At 47.9% G+C, this 17,976-nt stretch overlaps 1 protein-coding gene across 6 annotated transcripts in view; it reads left to right on the top strand.

Annotated features, from left to right (window-relative positions):
- The window catches only part of WASHC1 (WASH complex subunit 1), a 45,005-nt gene extending 27,301 nt beyond the window's left edge, over window positions 1-17,704 (top strand). For all 6 annotated transcript variants that reach the window (XM_074902106.1, XM_074902104.1, XM_074902107.1 and 3 more), the window contains 9 exons: window positions 6,248-6,359; window positions 7,067-7,213; window positions 12,124-12,260; window positions 13,181-13,316; window positions 14,447-14,651; window positions 15,125-15,289; window positions 15,593-15,751; window positions 16,378-16,446; window positions 16,966-17,704. In XM_074902106.1, the coding sequence (XP_074758207.1) occupies window positions 6,248-6,359; window positions 7,067-7,213; window positions 12,124-12,260; window positions 13,181-13,316; window positions 14,447-14,651; window positions 15,125-15,289; window positions 15,593-15,751; window positions 16,378-16,446; window positions 16,966-17,117 (1,282 nt within the window). In that variant the 3' untranslated portion in view covers window positions 17,118-17,704. The remainder of the gene's footprint in view (window positions 1-6,247; window positions 6,360-7,066; window positions 7,214-12,123; window positions 12,261-13,180; window positions 13,317-14,446; window positions 14,652-15,124; window positions 15,290-15,592; window positions 15,752-16,377; window positions 16,447-16,965) is intronic.
- Window positions 17,705-17,976: the final 272 nt, after the last annotated feature.

Here is a 17,976-nt window from a genome sequence, read left to right as displayed (position 1 = left end):
TTGGGATTTCTTTCTGTCAGAGATGGTGTATGATGACAGTTTCTGATTACACTTACTCAGACATGAAGTAAGACTTTAGAAACTGCTTAAATATGGAGAGAGGGGAACAGAAAGCAAACAAGTTGATATTTCTTTGAGTGGTTGAACATATTTGGCATTTTATAAAAGAATGCATTTTTGCTTTTTGCCTTTCAAACTTCTGAGGCGAATTGGCTTTGTATGCTTTCCTGGATTGCTGTAAACTGTAAATGTCTTAGCAGCCTTTCCTTTGCTCTCCCACCTTGATCCTGTGATGTTGCCAGCTGCTGGGGCAGGGGCACTGCGTGGGAGTGGGAAGAGTGAGGCTCGGGCTTCTCACAGTCCATTTCTGACTGTGCTGGTCATTGCTGTGTGAACTCTGAGCTGGCCCACCACAGTGTGTAGGAACATCCATATGCAGTAGTGCTGTTTGTAAAGAACACTCTAGTGCCTCATAAAACATTATCCTTTGTTAGCCAGCCAGAACATGCTTAGATATTCTAGCCTAGCTCTCTAGGCCTGCTTCAGTCTACTGGATTGTGCATCAAAGCTCTGAGTTATGGGTACCAGGGGCAATGCATTGATGTTTCCCCAGCACTTCAGCAACCTGAAGAGCCATAAAGCCCGTGGCCTTTTTTCAAGAAGATTCTTGGACAAATTAAAACTTGAAAAAGTTTGAGATTTTCTTATTCTCCACAGCATACAAGTAGAAGAGAGCAGTGATGTGCCTCTGGGTCCCAGGAAAGAAGCAGGTGAGAAAGGGGCTCAGTAGCCTGAGAAGAAAGGTGGACATTTAGCTCCTTCCGCACCACCTTCTGCTGCTGCTTTCATCATGGAATGATGTCTCCCCTCTCCTGGGAGGTAGTCTCTCCTCACTTCACCAGCAGTTCACTTACATTTGGAAACCCACTGATACTTGTCTTAAAGGTTTAGTGGTATCTCATTCTTCAGTAGTGGTATCATGCTGGTTTTGGTAGTGGTGCTTTGGAAGGATGAATGGCATCCAGCACTCTTATATTCCCTTGTCACACTGCTCCAGCACCAGCCACTTGGAGAATCTGGGAATGTAATAAAATACAAGAACCATAAACTCTGTCCCTTCTAATTCACACCTCCTGCAGTAAGATTGGAATTTAATAAAACCACGCTTTGTTGACAAAAATCAGCTTGACTTTTAGGCAAAAAGCCAAGGTTTTATAGAACAAATTTACTGTATGTACCCTGAACAGCAATGCCAAGCATCCCCTGGCTATCTATCAGGGCTGGAGCTTGGGCTGGGAGGAGACCAGAAGTCTGACTTGCTGTGATGTGTGCAGTCCTCATTTAAGGAAAAAGTAATTTAATACCTTGGCTACCTTATCCTCCTGTGAAACTTCATTTCTCATTCTGCTCTGTAATGTTCTTTCTCCTTGGTTGATCGCTTACTTTTGTACTTCAGATGTGAAATTGAAGTTCTTTGGTATTCTAGAGGGGTTTGCTCCCAGACTCTGCTGCCTCACCTTTCTTGTTCACCTTGGTGTGGAGCTTGCCTGTTCTCTCTCCCACTTCCCAAGTTTTGTCATCCCTGTCACTTTGGGATGAAGTGTACACTCAACATAAGACAGCAAAGGGTCTCCTGCTGCTGTGATGCTTCCTTCCAGCTGAATTTTGTCTTGCTCAGCCACCTTTCTGGGAATCTGTTAGACTGTCTTTAAACCTGTTCTGATTTTAAACTTTTTTCTGATGCTGTCTGATCCCTAGCAAATATAGATGATAAAAATCACAGCTCTTTTTCTGTCATTGTGGAGTGCTTGGAGACCCTCATAGAGATGAAGTATTATTGCCAGTGCTGACAATTGACAGGCAGTGGATGGTGTCCTGGATGCCAGATTCCAAATGCCTCAAATCTTTTTCCTATGGGAGTAGAAGAACAGTAATTTTTCCCCTATGAGCAGACACAGCTGCAGCAGAGGAAGTCTTTCAGGAGCCTCCCGAATGTGAGATTTATCAGAGGAGTTATAAGGAAATAGCAGTAAGTAATCTGCTCTGTGGCTGCAGATGGGACAGAGGATACAGGGCCAGCAAGGGAGACGGGTGACAAGAAGTGTTCCTGGGACCTGCTGTGAATGTTGGAGAGAGTAGCTTCTAAAATGGAGAGGAGCTCAAGGCAGCAGGATTAGATCTCATTTCTCCTTTCTCTTAAACCTAAGTTGGGGGTGAGGCACAGGGGGCTTGACTGCAAAAGGATTCCAGAGGGACAAGAGAATGTAAAAGCTTGAATCAAAGCAGCTGAAAGACTGGTTTTAATATCTGTTTAGATTAAAAATAAAAGTCTGTATGGATTAAGAGATAATCTGCTAGATAGATTTAATCTGCCATGTGTATTACTTCCCCAAAGAAAAGCATTGGGAGGGAAAGGTTGGTTTGGCTCTGCACCCAGGATTTGAAGGCAGGTGATATATTCTCCTTTCATCTGCAGGCCCCCTTTTAACTTCTCCCGAAGTATGTATCCTGCCCAAAGGGAGCGAGCGGCTGTTGCTGTATGCCTCCTGCTTCTTCGCAACTCCAAAATCACATTGAATCTAACTAGAGGGTTTTTCAAGCAGAAAAGAGCACCGGGAGCAAAATAAAACAGCAGTGGCTAAATAGGATAGGTGCAGAGTAGATGCTGATGGTGGTTTTGGCTGTCTGAGCAAAGGGTTTTGAGGGGCAGTAATGGGCCATTTTATGAACACTTACCTCTCCTGTCCTGACTGCAATGACCTTTCAAACCAAGGCCACTCAGTAACACACTCCTCCTTAAATGGAGGTTGATGTCTGAATGTCACCTTGTTTCAAAATCTTTGCCCCTGAAATCCTTTGCAGCAGCTCTCCCCATCCTTTCATGTTTCCTTTCTTTACAAACACCAGGTTGACTCCTTGGAGTGAGTTTGGTTTCCACAGCAGCAGAAACACTGAAGTTGCTGGAGGACACATGTATTTTTTTCAGTGTCAGTATCGATATGGAATATTGTCTCTAACAGATGCAACTCTATCTTGAACTGTACATGCAGAACAGTCATGCACTTTTAGGAGCCTGTACATGTGATAAAATTTGGATTAGTTGGGTTGAGGGGGTTTAATAGTTTTGGGGTTTTTTATAGTTATCTTGCTCAGCAACAAATAAATTAATTCTGTGGACTGGTGTGTATTCTTTGTGTTGTGTGCCTCCATCTGTGCCAAGTGGAGGCTTTTGGCATATATCCTAAGGTCTGGGGTTTGGCCTGGCAAATCCTAGAGATCACAGGAAAAAGTACAAGATGCCTCAGAAGAGCCATCATGTTTTGAAACACCTGAGCTGGCACTGGACAACTTCCCCAGCTTGTGCTGGGAGCAAACTGTCTTTCTGACACTGTTCTTTTATGAGTGAGTGTTACCACTCTGTTATATTTGGTGGGCAGTAGTGATGGATGAAGCTATAGATGTCTTCCCTCTTCCCCTTCTGGATGTACCTTTACTGTTGCAGCTGGGGAACAATACTTCCCAGACATGCTCTGGTTTTAGGGATGCTTTCTTTTTAAGAGAGGTTCCAGCAAACCTTAAATGAAAAAGATGAAAGCAGCACTGTGGTCTAGAGATGCTTTGCTTTCTGTTCTTCCCCTGATGCTGTCCATGTGCCACGGGAGGCGTTAGTACCCTTGCACCAAGAGGCCCTTTGCAATAGCCAGTGTGCTGCCTATGTTTGGGGGCATAAAAGGAGTTGTGGCACCATTCCTCTCCTAAACTGGCTGTCTTAGAGGATGAATGTTAAATGTGGAAGTGATTAAGAGTGAAAGGTAAGGATAACTGGGATTCTTCAAAAACTCATTTGCTTCTTCACAACTAGTGAAAGAGTGAGTGTGGGAAGGGAGAGGAAGAGGTGATACCTGGTGAAACAGTGGGGGATAACAGGCAGGAAAGGGAGTGAGGAAAGCGTTTGACTGCCTCACTCGACCCACTCACATTCATAGAGTTAACTGGTTTCCGGGCCTAAGCTTGCATAACTGTTTGCTCAAAATTTCCTTTTGGGAGAGGAATGTGTGCCTGGTCAGCCCTTGAGAGTTGTGCATGGAAGTCAGCAGGATACTGGCTAAAAGGCAATTGATACCTTGCTTTTATTTGGAGCTTCAGGAAGGCTTTGTTGAGCTCTTTTATGAGAGGGGTCTACTCACAGGTGAGAGGGGAAAATTGCATTATTGATTTGAGGGAGAGAAACAAAGCAGAAACAAATGGCCAATTTTTTTCAGCTTTGATGGAAGTAAAAATAGTCAGATGCTCCCAGGAGCAGTGTTGAAAATTGTGTCAGTCAATACAGTTGTGAAACATCTAGAAAGGAGGTGAACAGTGAGGTGGGAAAATTTGCTGTGGAGAGCAGTTAGGGAAGACTTTGGTCCTTCAGAGACATCTCACATTTTGACAAAACAAAGCAATAGGACAGACCTATAACACATGAAATTTGCTGCAGACAGGTGCTAGGAACTGCACACTGAAAGGAACAACAGAAACCACTCTGAGAGCCTATGAAGTGTATAAGTGATGTGGACTTACTCCACTGAGACAGAGGGAGGGTGTGGGAAGGAAATCAAGAACAGATTTGTACATAGTGTTGGTACAAAATACAAGCTGTTAGGCAGTGTTTAAAATAAAAGGATGGGGAAATGGAGAATAATTCCAAGAGGAAGAATCTCATGAGGTTCAGTTTTCCTCCTCTCCCACGCCAAAAAAAAAAAAAAAAAAAAGTAGAAACAGGTTCTGTGCTCTCCTGCCATATGCATAAGGAAGGATTTTCATTCCTACAGAGAGAGGGAAGCATGGTTATAAACAAACAGAAACACTTAAAGCTGTTTAGAGAAAGAAGTGGAGGTCTTTCACAATGATACAAGCTGAACAGGCTGCTTGTACTTCCTGTTTTTTCACTACCTACAAATGAGAGGGTTTTCGTGGAGTCCACTTCTGTACTGGAATAGGGAATGTGCTGTACAGAGTGAAAATACTTGAAAAAATGGGTCTAGTACAGTTTGAAAATGGGAATCACGGATCACTGCTGATGTCAAATTTGTTGCTGAAAGGAATTATACAGACAGAATGGAAAAAAAGCACAGGAGCTCTCAAAAGCAAGAGGGGCTTTTGGTCAAATGTAAAGACAGTGCTTGAGATTGATTTTTTTTTTTTTACAGGCACATAGTGATCTGATGGAACTCATTGCTACAAAACGTTGCTGAGGTGCAGTAGTATCTCTCCTGGTTGTATAACCATAAAAACCTCTATTTGCTGCTTCATTAGAGGAGTGAAGATTCAGAACAATTTTAAACTTTTGAAATTGGAGCTAGGGAGATCCTGCTAGTTATGCATGGGGAAGAAAGACTCTTCTGAGGAGAATGACTCCATAGTTACTGTAGCTGATACCTGCCTCCGATGTTTTTCTTAGCCTCTGGCTGAACCTGTGTGACAGTTCCTGCAGCATGGTAGTGACTGGCACAACATGGTGGCAGTTTCAGTCTTGCCCCTGGCTGCAAGGCATCTGTTATAAGCTTAATGGGAAAGGAATACGTCCACACATTGAATGCAAAGGTGCTTAACCAGTGACTGCTATCCCCTGCTGCCACAGAGTGCTTTTAACCTCAGTCTCAAACCATTTTGATGCTTATCTAGTTATGCAAAAATTATGCAAGTTAGTGTACTTTATTGCTCCAAATGAGGACCTGATGTTGTTTAGCTGATGTGGCAACCAAATTACAAAGCTGCAAAGCAACATGAAAGAAGTCATGCAATGAGCTGCTGGTATAGCAGAGAACAGGATAAGCCTTGTGAGTCCTGAATTCTGCTCATTAGCATATGTTGCCTCTCATTTTTAGCATGTTGTTTTTATTACAAATATGTCGGCAGTTGATAACGGGCTGTAGCTTTCTTGTCAGCAGTACCTGCAGAGAGGTGTAGGGCTTGTGGCACTGGTGTTTCAAAAAAGCTGAAGTTCTCCATCTTTCTGTGATGTGCCTCAGACGGCCGCAGGATCATTGTGCTGTGAGTCACGGACGAGACCTATCTTCATGTTGGAGTACATAAAGCTCTCAATGGGACTGAGACAAGCATTTCTCAACCAGCACTATTTTGCCCTATGAAACAGTCCAGTCCATTGAGAGTCACATTCTTCCCTGAGGACCTGGGCACTGGCTGCTGCCAAAATATCTTTGGCTCTGGACTGTTCATCTTAAGAAAGGTGCTTACCTCCTAGGATCTCTCAGCGGGTGGAGGCCAGCCGGGCACAGCTTCAGACAATCAGTGAGAGAGTCACAATTGCCCAAGCGAAGATTGAGAAGATAAAGGGCAGCAAGAAGGCTATTAAGGTATTGACTTCAGTGAAGGCTGCATGGCCTCCCTTTTCCTTTCCACCTTCTCTCTTTACTCCTAATGTAATCTCTGGAGAAGGACAGGAGCTTGGCTGCCACAGCTGCTGCCCACTCATCTCTCCATGCCCTGCTGCTGAACAGGGTTGTGATGAGAATCCCCTTTCTGACTCAGCCAGTTGATTTTTAGACCCATGAGCCACACAGCTCCAGGCCTTATGAGGCCTATATAGGTTGCTGCCCCAGCTGCTTCCTGAGAAAGAGAAAAGGCATGTGCTGAGCTAAGCCCAACACCCTTGCCCTTCAGGCTTGTAGACACTTTGGCTATTGGAATGCAAGCTGCCATTAGAGACCCTCCCCTTCAGTGCAACTTAATCCCAGTGAGCAATGTAAAACTAGTGAAAATCCTTCTTTCCCAATTCTTGCTCCATTTTATACAGTATTTCCAACTCCCTTCCTGGCAGTGGAAGGCTTTTTGGCAATGATCTCCAAGTATTTAAAGAGAGAGAAGCTCAGGCACTTCCAGTTTCAGAAGTGACAGCCCATGCATGTTTGGGTCTGTGCAGATAGAACCTGTTGATAGCCTGTTGACTCCAAGGCTGTCCATTTCCACTGGCAGCACAGACTGTGTACTTACTCCACGTGTTTCTGTATTTTAGGATTGCCTAGTTGTTTGGATTTTCCAGTTCCTCCTTGTTTCTCCACAGGTATTTTCCAGTGCCAAGTATCCAGCCCCTGAGCGGCTGCAGGAGTACAGTTCAATTTTTGCTGGTGCAGAAGACCCAGCTAAACAGAAATGGCCAAGACACAAGATTCAGAGCAAACACCGAATGCTGGATGAGAAAGCTCTGCAGGTGAGGAGGAGAACAGATCTTGTGATGAACAAGCTAAGAGAAGCTGCGAGGCTGTTAGTCTCTTTGATGAAGTAGACAAGGGCTTTAGGATATAGGCTAGGAGCAAAACATCTTTTCAGCTTGGCCTGTTGGTGGGGGTGTATGAGGTCAGGCTGGGATGCTTGCGGAGCTGTCAGTTTGAGAGTGCCACGTCAGTACAAGACCTTGGCTGGATGGCTGAGTGCTCTGTTTGGCTATGGGCTGCTAACTCTCCAGAGCAGTTTGGTTTCCTGAAACACCACTGTTTCCTGTAGCAATGCTGGTGGGTGCTGCTGGCTGAGCTTAAGGCTTCAGCTCTGCATAGCAAGGCAATTGGGATCAGGGTTGTAATTGTTTGAAAAGTGGTTTCTGAAGGCTGTAATGTAAGTGATGTTGAGATGGGAAAAGTAAAAGTGCTCATGAGTGTGTCAGAAAAAAAGGAGTCATTGGAGCATTTTTCTGTCCCAGGAAAGCATCACATTTGGGTATTGTCTCTCCCTGGTTCCCAGCTAATTTTTACATCCTGGGGGGAAGATCATTTCTCTTCTTTACATCTTTTGTTTGTGCTTTGCTTCTCCTTTGCCTTGTGTTCAGCAATTGTAGGTTTCAAGCCTACAGAGCAGCTGAATCTCTCAGTACCCAGCACAGCTGGGACTTCCAGGTATGCCCATAGCAGATTCCTGAAGCTGGTGGTGTTGAAGGAGGTCCTGAAGTATTAAATTCCCTTTTACCCCGTGGATTGAGTGGCAGAGAGGGGCTGCTTAGAGAAGTCTGAGAAGTGGTGGGTTTGGCAGGAAATGCCACCAAAGGATTCTCCAACAGTTTGGGTCAACATCCTGAGTTGGAAGGAGAGGAGTAAGAGTTGCTGCCCTTAACATTTAAAAGTTGCTGTGAATGCACTGTGCCAAGAGTAGTAGATGTGCTCTCCCTGGCAGGTTAGGGATCAACCTGACAAATTTCCTGCTCTCTACCTCTAAATAGACTTCCTTCCTCATCCTTGTGTGGCTTGGCCCAAAAATAAAGCTGCCACTGAATAATTTATCATGCTAAACTTCCCTGTGTTTTAATGGAGTTGAGACCTCACACAGTGAGGTAGTTATGAATATTTCAGCCAGGCCAGGGAAGAAGGGTTGCTGACCAAATGGACAGCTGGCAAACTCATGCAGGGTTCGTGCTTCCTTCGAGCCCTGGCAGTAGTGCAGGGCAGAGCTGTGTGGGACCTGCTGCTGGCCAGCCAGGGCAGGCCGGCTGCAGTTGTGCTGGCTGCCTGGTGGCCTCATCCCATCAGAGCATGCGGGGGGAGCAGAGGGCAGCAGCAAGGAGACAAGGGAGATGGTGTCCCACCCTGAAGGGTTGGTGCCAATGTACAGCCTCCCTAGCATGGGGAGGGGATTGAAAAGAGCATCAGCTGGTAAAAAGCAGTGTCCTGCAAAGGGTAAATGGTGTGCCTATCTGACTGGCCCACAGTAGGCACTGCGTGTCCTTCCTCGGTGCCCTCACCATCTGCCTGCGATGCCACCCCTTCCCTGTCCCAGGCGGTCTCAGTACCATTGCCATGTTCTGCCCTCCATCACCAAGGCTGCCATCACCACAGGGACTTTGTTGCAGGCCCTGGGGGATGCTTGTATTTGTTCCTCCCTTGTTGATTTTTCTCTGTTTTTGCTGACCGTACCTCATGCAGCCATCTTGTTACTCTTGCCAGGCTTACGCAGACACTGGCTCCTGCAGCTCTTCAGTGGGGCAGGGGGACACTGCTGTTTTGGCGAGTGGCTGTCAGCTGATGAACGATGGAGGGGCCTGTGCCAGGAGCAGCTGGTGTGCTGAGTGGGGTTCGCTGGTGCCAAGCTCTGACCATGTTCCAGGGGGGCAGCCCCTTCTCGGCCATAGCTGAGCACAGAGCCTGATGTGCCTTGCAGTAATGAAATGTGACAGAGGGAAATCGAATGTTTGCATTTATGCCCTCCTCAATTATTCAGGGCTTTCAGCAGAGGCTCACTGCCTGTTTTCATCTAATGAGGGGCTCTTTGCTAGGAGTGGTCACAGTGGCCTTTGCTAACTTCACTCACACACACGGCCCACCAGGAAAGCAAGCTCTGCTTGTGTCAGTTTGAGGTTAAGTGGTGGCAGCCTGTGCTCAGTTTTTAGGGTTTGTGCTCTGGGAGGAAAGCAGCTGAGTTGAAAATGTGCATGGCTCAGCAGTTTATTTAAAATCCTGGGAGATTCTTCTTTCCCCCTCCACACCCCATGCAAATTAAAACTCAGCTGCTGAGAGGACACTGTTTAGGTTGATAAGGTAAGCACTAGTAGATAAGAGTGCCATAGAAAATGTCCTTGTGGTAAGCCTGGAAAGCCACTCACTTTGCACATTGTTGCTAGCAGTTAGGCAGGGTTCACAGTGACTTGACCTGCAGCCCTGTGGAGCTTCTCAGGTGCTGGGCACTGCCTTTGCAGTGGGAACTGTGTCTGGGTGCTGCATGTGCCCCTCTAGAGGCTGAAAAATGGGGTGAGAGACATGGTCTGCCTGGGCTTGGGAAGAGGTCCAAGCAAAAGTTAATGTCCACTGCTGGAGTAACCTTGATAGGCTTCAAAAATATAAGTAACTTGGCATGTCCTTGTGAATTTTGCCTCTCTCAGAGTCCACCATGGGCGTGGGGAGACTAAACCAGTTTTTTGGCACTTGCTTGTCTCCAAGTGCTGTTGGCATGGGGGGAATGGGATTTCTGGTGTATCACACCAATTCTCTTTGTAATAGTGTGTGCTTAATTAAACTTAAGAACCAGGGTGACTTTATAAGCCTACAGCTAAAAATATATAGGAAGAAAAATGCCTGGAAATGCAGCGTTCTTAGGGGTGTGATCCTGGCAGGTGCCAGACCCCAGATTGGGGTGTTTTAGTATCCAGGCACCCCCCATGACTTCACTGTGTTGAGGTTGCTTTAGTGTCCCTATAAGAAAACCAATTTTTAAATGGCATGTTAACTTGTGGAATTCACAGTTGCAGGATATTATTAACAGTATTGTAGCTGTTCTGAATTTCAAAACAGATCTAGGTACTGGAATAAGACTATCACTTTGGTGGCATTTAAATTAAAAGTATTATGTAGAGCCTCACGTTTCACAGTAATACTCATGCTTAGTGCTTTTATAACTGCCTTAGATGAGACTTATAAGTAAATGTCGGTAATGGTTGGTTTCTCACTACACCCTTAAAGTGACGCACTGTCTTCCAGTGCTAATTGAAATCTACAAAGAGAAAATTAAAACAAAATATATATGACTTGAGGGCTAAGTGTGTGTGAACAGTTCTAGCAAAAACGTCAGTACTCCCTCATGCTTAAAAAATTAAACATTGGGAAATGAATATTAATGATCAAAAGAATATTTTTTAATTTCTGCTTCTACAGTCTCTAAATAACAATTTATATATTTTTGCCTACTTGCCTCCATAAAAATTCAAGATGTTTATTTCAGTGTATTTTTCACAAGTTGCAGTGTGTTATTGGCGGGGGGGAGAATTAAATCAAAACCTTCCTGGTCTCTTCTTACAGCATTTTATAGACTCAGACCATCATACAAACTTATGAAAGCTCAGGATTAACTGAGCTGCAACTAAGCCATTTCCTGGGATTTCTGGCTACCAAATTCAAGACAAATTTCAATCAGTGGGAACTGCTTATGTTGCTGAGATGTGGTCTTAAGACTGAACCAACAGTGGTCTCCATTTCCCCCATACAAGTACAAGGAGGGAAGAAGGGCTCAGAGAATGGGATAGAGCAGGGATGCTGGAAGTAGGGAGGCTGTAGGAAACTGTGGACAGTGTTTGAAGTGGTCATCTTCTGCTAACAGAAGAAAACCACAGGAATGTGGCCAATTATTTAACATGACAAACTGTCCTGATTAGTGTTCTGGTTTCTCCTGGTATACACACTCAACCACCTTGTAGCTGCCAGGATGCTGCTTGTCCTAGGTTGTGAAGAAAGAACAAGAACTGTGAAGGGGCTGAGGAAAGGTGCTGAAAGGAGTCTGGGTTGGAGTTCTGTCTATCCCGGGCTGCCTCTGGGTTCAGGAACTCTTTCCTCCCTCTACCCCAAAGTGTGCTGTGGGCCCTGCACTTCATCCCCAGAGCACGTGGAGCAGACACTGTCACACTGGCTGAAACACTGGTCTGATCTGGGATGACAATTCTTGTGCTCTATAAAAGTCAAGCAGTTCAGATGTAATAAATCCTTTTCTAAAGGGAGCTCTATATATTATGCATGAAGTTTTAGAACCAAGAAAGAGGAGATTTCAGTTCATTAGAGTTGAAAACTCCTGCAAATCCCTCAGGCTTTACAAAACCATCTGGCACACATTCCACCCTGTGCACTCTCTTCTGCTTGATCCCTTGCCTAGTGCAGGCACTCTGTTTTTTCCTATCCTCTACTTCCTTTGCCTTCTGTACGTACCCCACCAGCGGGATCACATCTCTTAAACCATCAACTGAACACAGCAGAGGGGAGGTAATAGAGATGTTTGGAGGACTCTGCCTGCATGAAAACGTCTACTAATTGGAGACACTGTACCAAATGCCTTTTAGACTGCAGTGCCTCTGGCTGTAGAGCCCACGTGGTTGTTTTATCTTGGTGCATCCTTGCCACAGATATGACCTTGCTCAATATGACCCATCCATGGCACCAAAAGCATGTGCCATGAGTCTGAACTGCTGAGATTTGTCATGAGTGTGGGGTTGCAATGTTGTCCATGTGCTTCCTTGCTCAAAGGGAGGTGGAGAAGGAGCAGTAGAGTTCCCAGACCATACAGTGGAATCAGCAGTGTGGGTTGTGGTGACTGGGGAGAGCTGTGTTAGCAGCTGTGGTTTTAGCATCTGACCACCCATTATCTATCTTCTTGCAGGAGAAGCTCAAGTACTTCCCTGTGTGTGTGAGCACCAAAATTCACCAGGAGGATGACGCAGAAGAAGGCCTTGGCAGCCTCCCCAGGAACATCAGCTCCCTCAGCTCCCTGCTGCTCTTCAACACCACCGAGAACCTGTGAGAGCTGGAGCAGTGCTGTGCTGCTCACCTGCCCGCTTGTCCTCAGAGGAGCTTTCCCTTCCCCGGGGGCAGCAGTTTTTATTTTCTTATTTTCCCAGGGGTCTTACATACCAGGTGCCTGATCAGACAGGGTTTGGTACCCCTCTGCTGGCTCCCAGCTAGCAACCCTTTCTTGCCTTGGGTGGAAGGAGTTGTTTTGTCTGCACCTGATCCTCCACTCACCTGCTTTCAATGCAGTTTTGCATTTCCCTTCCCTGACTTAGTTTTTCCTGTCATTCCCCTGTAATTTCTCTCCAGCCTTGAGAGCTGCTGTCACTCCTGCCCTTCTCTGCCCCATGTGCCAACCTAGGTACTGCTCCTTCTCCTGATGATTCTGAACAGCAACACTTTACCACTCTCGCTGCTTTAATGTTTCTGCTGCCTCCTTCTCTGCATTTCCCTTTCCCATTGGGCTTTGCCTCAGGGTTTCTCCTTCTGCTCATATTGGAGAGCTTCTTTAAGCCCTTCTTGAGCTTTCAGTTGCTGGACCTCCTCTTTCTTTTCCTGAGCTGTGGATTATTTCCCCACTTTGTCTTTCCTCCTGGACCTTGAGTGACAAGTCAGCAGGAGAGACTGGTGTAGGACAGTTTCAGGCCAGGTGGTGGGAAGGGGAGAGCTTGGTAATGATGGCACTACAGTGGACCTTTGCTTTAGGATGAATGTGAAGGCTGTGCTGGCAGGGTGAGGAGCTGATTGCCTCCTGGTTTTGGAGGGCTGAGGCAGGAAAATAGGGCTAAAAGATGGAAAGTGGAAGGCCCAACGAGTTCCACCTTTGTGTGTCAGTCGGGAGGTCTCCACCTCCAAGGCCTTCTTGGGTACACTGTTCTGGCCTTGGCTCTCATGGCAGTATCACTGAAATACTTGTCCTCTACCCTTAGGTACAAGAAGTATGTTTTCCTGGATCCTCTGGCTGGAGCAGTGACCAAGACCCATGTGGCTCTGGAAACAGAGACAGAAGAGAAGCTCTTTGATGCTCCTCTCTCCATCACTGAAAGGGGACAGTTGGACCGACAGGTGAGATGAAGCTGTGGGATGCAGCTGCTCCCTCTTCAGGGGATTGTGCTCAGCTCACTGAGAGGAGAGGGCTTCTGCAGGGTGGAGAGCAGGTAGGGGAATGGCCCCTCATAGATAATCTCACTTATCAGATGGACTTTGCCTGGCTCTGTCCTTGAAGTCCTGGTGTGAGCTCGATGGGTGAGACAAAACCCTCAAATTTGGCAGGTGTTTCTCTCTGCTCAATCCTTTGCTGAGTGGCATGAGAAGAGTAATGTGGTGTCAATTCACCTTGCTGCTAGACCTTGGGGTTGTAGAGGACTTGGAGACTCCGACACTTGATCATCTCCCTTGTGCTAACTCCCGAGCCTCATGAGGAGTCTGAGGTGCCACTGCTAGAAGGTGCCTGGGGGGAGGTCTGATCCCCATCATTCCTGCTGGAAAGGGGTCCGTGCTGGTGCAAACAGAAGGGCTGGCCAGCCTAAGGAGAGGTTTGTGCTTGGTGCGGACATGAGGCAGGCAGCGCACCAACCCAGCTGCCCCACTGCATGACTGATCCTGTACCCCACACCTTGCAGTGGTCATACCTGGAACTTTGCTGGTGCGTGGCTGAATGGTGGAAAGGCTGAAGGCTGAGGAAGGGAGCCTGGGAGCCATTTGCTCATCATGTTGGACTGGAGGAGGTAGCATATAGCAAACAAAACTCTTTATTCACAGCACACCTTTAGCACTGTTTTGCCTGTGTGTTAAACACAAAACCAAACCTCTGTAACTACCTGGGTTTGGTTCTCCTGCATCTCAATCTCAGAAATGGTTCAGGCACCATTCTCTTCTGGAGGAGAAGGCACTGGCTTTTATAGGCTGCAAAAGTTGGTACATGAAACCTTCAGAGAAGGAGAGAGTTCACTTGCAAGACACTAGGAAGAGTCCTGCAGCCTGCCTTTTTGGGAGCCTGGTCTGCAGGAGGTAGCCTCTGAGCACAGGGAGCTGCCATAGGACTTAGAGCACAGAGTTGTAGGGGTAGCCACCGTACCAGAGTACACAAGCCCAGCTCTGGCTGCTACCCATGCTGTTCCCTGCAGTGCCCGTTTGCTGCAAGGAAAGCAAGTTCGTAGTCACTGCCTTACCTTTTCGGTTTGGGTTTCTTTTAGGTAGCTGAAAATTACTTCTATGTGCCGGATCTGGGCCAGGTCCCTGAGATTGATGTGCCGTCCTACCTGCCAGACCTGCCTGGTATTGCTGCAGATCTCATGTACAGTGCTGATCTGGGCCCCGGCATCGCACCGTCTGCCCCTGGCAGTGCTATTCCAGAGCTGCCCACTTTCAACACTGAGTCGGTGGAGCCTTTGCAACCAGGTATTTCCAATCTCTGATCCCCTGTGAAGAAGGAAGACAGGGATTGCTAGAAGATGAGGCAAGATAGAAAGTCACTTGGTGGAGATTTCAAGATAGATGTTGGAGATATCTCTGGCTTGGGCCTGAGTCAAAGCTGCAACTTGTTCACATGCTGGCCAGACTCCAGGCCCCTCACCACCCTCAGAGCTAGAGAGGAGGGAGCACAGTGTGCAGGGATTGGCCTCGTGGCAGCCTGGCGGGCTGCCGTTGTGTGAGTGGGATGCAGCTGAGGAGGGCAGAATAGGGGGGGGTCTCAAACTCTGCCTTGGCCCTGCCTGCTGTTAAGAGATGCTGCCCAGGGTGCGAGTGCTCTGCTGCATGGTGCCTGCTGAGGACTCTGATCTGTTGCTGCTGAGGCATGCAAAGCACTGAGCTGAAGCTCTCAGTGTGCTGTCCTCTGGGACTCTTCAGTGTCAACTTCTTTCATCTTTCAGACCTTCAAGATGCTGAGCTATTGCCGCCTCCTCCCCCACCACCTCCCCCACCACCTCCTGTTATGCCAACTACTGTGCCTCCTCCGCCACCCCTGCCCCAGCCCACAGCCCCCTCTGAGCCAGCCCGGACAGCGAGTGAGGAGAGCAGCAATGTGGTGCCTGCAGGTAAGGGCTGGGCATCTCCACAGCTTCTTCACCAGTAGAATCTGACTCCTTGGCTTCAGCCTATGTCCTTGGTTGGTTCCCTGTGGTTTCCCAGCCTCTGGCAGAGGAGGGAAGCTGCTCCGGCCTGCCTGGGAGCTGCAAGCCTTCAGTTCCCCCTTGGCAGGGCTGAGCATGTCTGTCACCGAGATGTGTCTGGGCCTGGCTCACCAGCCCTGAGCAGAAGCTGGAGGGGTATTAGAGCAGCCCTTTCCATGGGGATTTGGCTGGGCCTGTAGCTGCTGCCTGACCTTCCTGTTCCTGCAGCTTCAGTCCAGGGAGCCCCGAAGGAGGTGGTGAACCCCTCTACAGGGCGTGCCAGTCTCCTGGAGTCCATCCGCCAGGCCGGTGGCATTGGGAAGGCCAACCTCCGCAGTGTCAAGGAGAGGAAACTGGAGAAGAAGAAGCAGAAGGAACAAGAACAAGGTGCTGAGGCTTTTTGGCAGAACTGATCTTCCTTGCTCTCTGTCCAAGGCTGGAGAGGTGTGGGTCTGGCTGGGGTAGACAGGCAAGCCAGGAGCACAGAGGGGAAAGGTGTTGTCTCTCCTCACAGACTCAAGTAGGTCTCGGGTGTTTCCCATTCAGCCAGAGCTCTGTGAACTTGCTAAACCCCATACACCAGAAGGGCATTTGTGTTCTTGATGGAGACATGCTCGGTCTCAGGGCATGTGTACAAGTTTCATGTGTACTGCATGGGGGCAGATGAACAAAGGAAACCCTGGGGCCAAGAGGGGCACGGCCAAGCTGGTTTGAGCATGTTGGTTTAGGTGGCTGCAGAGGGTATTAATGGTGCTGGTTTGGCAGAATGCCCAAGCCCCTCTTACCTCTCAAGGAATTCCACTTTGATTTCCCCAGAAGATGCTGTTACCCTGCAGTGCCTGGTGTTTTCCTGACCTGAAATGGGACTACAGGGGGAGAGATTTTGGGTGTGATACCAGATCAGAGGTTTGGGTTTTTTGTTCTTTAATCTGAAAGCAGTGTTGGAGAACACTTTCACCATAGTGGTTCAGACTGATGCTGCTTCTTGTCTGACTTGTTTTGCTCTGTTTCAGTGAGAGCTACAGGACAAGGTGGAGATTTGATGTCAGATCTCTTCAACAAACTGGTGCTGAGGCGCAAAGGTACTGTCATCCAGCATGGGCTGCTCCTTCCCCCTAGGAAAGAGGGAGAGCACTTCCTGGCACCTCAGTTGTGTCAATGGCGGGGCTGGGAGTGTCTTTACAGAGGATGAGCAGAGGAATCTCCACCTCAAGTCTAGCTGGAGGAGGTTGTGTGTCTGAGGCAGGATGAATGTTGAAGGCTACCTGTGAGGAAGGGTTAGGGATGTCCTTTTTAGTTCAGTACTGGGGCAGCTAGGCCTCCCCACCCATGGAGACACCTGAGTTGCCCCAAGGACTTGGCAGGTACCCTGGGGCATTTAGCACTTGGTGGAGGAGGACATGGACATGCTCGGGTGGAGCTTTAGTTAGATGAGCCCTTGTGCAGGGCTGTTGCAGGGTTTAAGTGTGGCCTTTCTGCTTGCCAGGGTCACCTGGGTGCTGGGAGCAGCAAGATGAGGTGTAGTTTCCCCCTCCCTTTTGCTGAGCCTTTGTTCTCTAGTCCCCAGGTGTCACTCACTAGTGATTTTCCTTCCCTCACAGGTATTTCAGGGAAAGGGCCAGGAGCCTCTGGAAATCCTGATGCTCCTGGAAGTCCTGCTGGAGCCTTTGCTCGTATGTCAGACTCGATACCGCCCCTCCCACCCCCACAGCAGCCTGTGGGTGAGGAGGATGAAGATGACTGGGAGTCATAGATAGGGTCAGTTGAGCACCAGTGTGAATCCCAGGACTCTTGCACTAAGCACCTTTAAGAGATGCCAGCCTGTGGAATTGCCTCCTGGAGGGTGGGCATGGGCCTGGCAGGGGGACCCTGATTTGAAGAGCAGGAGCAACAGGAGCTAACCACTGCTGAGGTTACAGTTATCAGTGAGGGGTTTTCCTTCTGCTGCCTGCTATTCTCCGCTTCAAATACTACATTCCATCTCGAATGCTGGTGCAATAAATCCTGCCTTAGCTGGTAGGCAGGGGGGCAGCTGGTGTTCAGAATATCAGAACTAGCATTGCTCCTGATTTAAAGGGCCCTCAGTCTTTCCTAATGTGACTGGTGATGACTGCAAAACCATCTCTTGCAGGCAAACAGCCCTTGGCCTTGTTTGTCTTCTTGCTTGCTGAAGCTCCTATTTGGTTGGTTGTTGCTAGAAAAGAGAATGAGAGTGTGTATCCCTTCATGGGGGTCTAATTCCTGGTGCCTCTGCATTTGATGGTCTCTTTCTCTACCTGACTTAGAGTAATATTTTGCCTGTTGCCGTCTGAAAATTTCAATAAAGTTGAAGGAAGCAGGTCCTTGCAGCGTTCACTTTGGTAAAATTGAGAAGTGTGCTCAGTTACAGGTGATGTAGGGGAAAGCCCATCTGTCCACTCTCATCTCAGGCCAGGGCTGGCCTTAATAAGCCAGCACTGCCAGCCCCAGGGATGGAGGGCACCAGCTCTTAGTAGGTGCACACCCCCCACCCCCCCTTCACTGGAGTTACAGGGGCTCTGCCACCCACAGCAGGGGCAGGAGACTCGCAATGGACATTCCTCAGAAGCAGCTGCTTCTTTCCCTGGCAGGCT

The sequence above is a fragment of the Athene noctua genome, chromosome 3 (assembly GCF_965140245.1).
Source record: "Athene noctua chromosome 3, bAthNoc1.hap1.1, whole genome shotgun sequence".
Lineage (NCBI taxonomy): Eukaryota > Metazoa > Chordata > Aves > Strigiformes > Strigidae > Athene > Athene noctua.
This window is presented reverse-complemented; position numbering and strand designations above follow the sequence as displayed.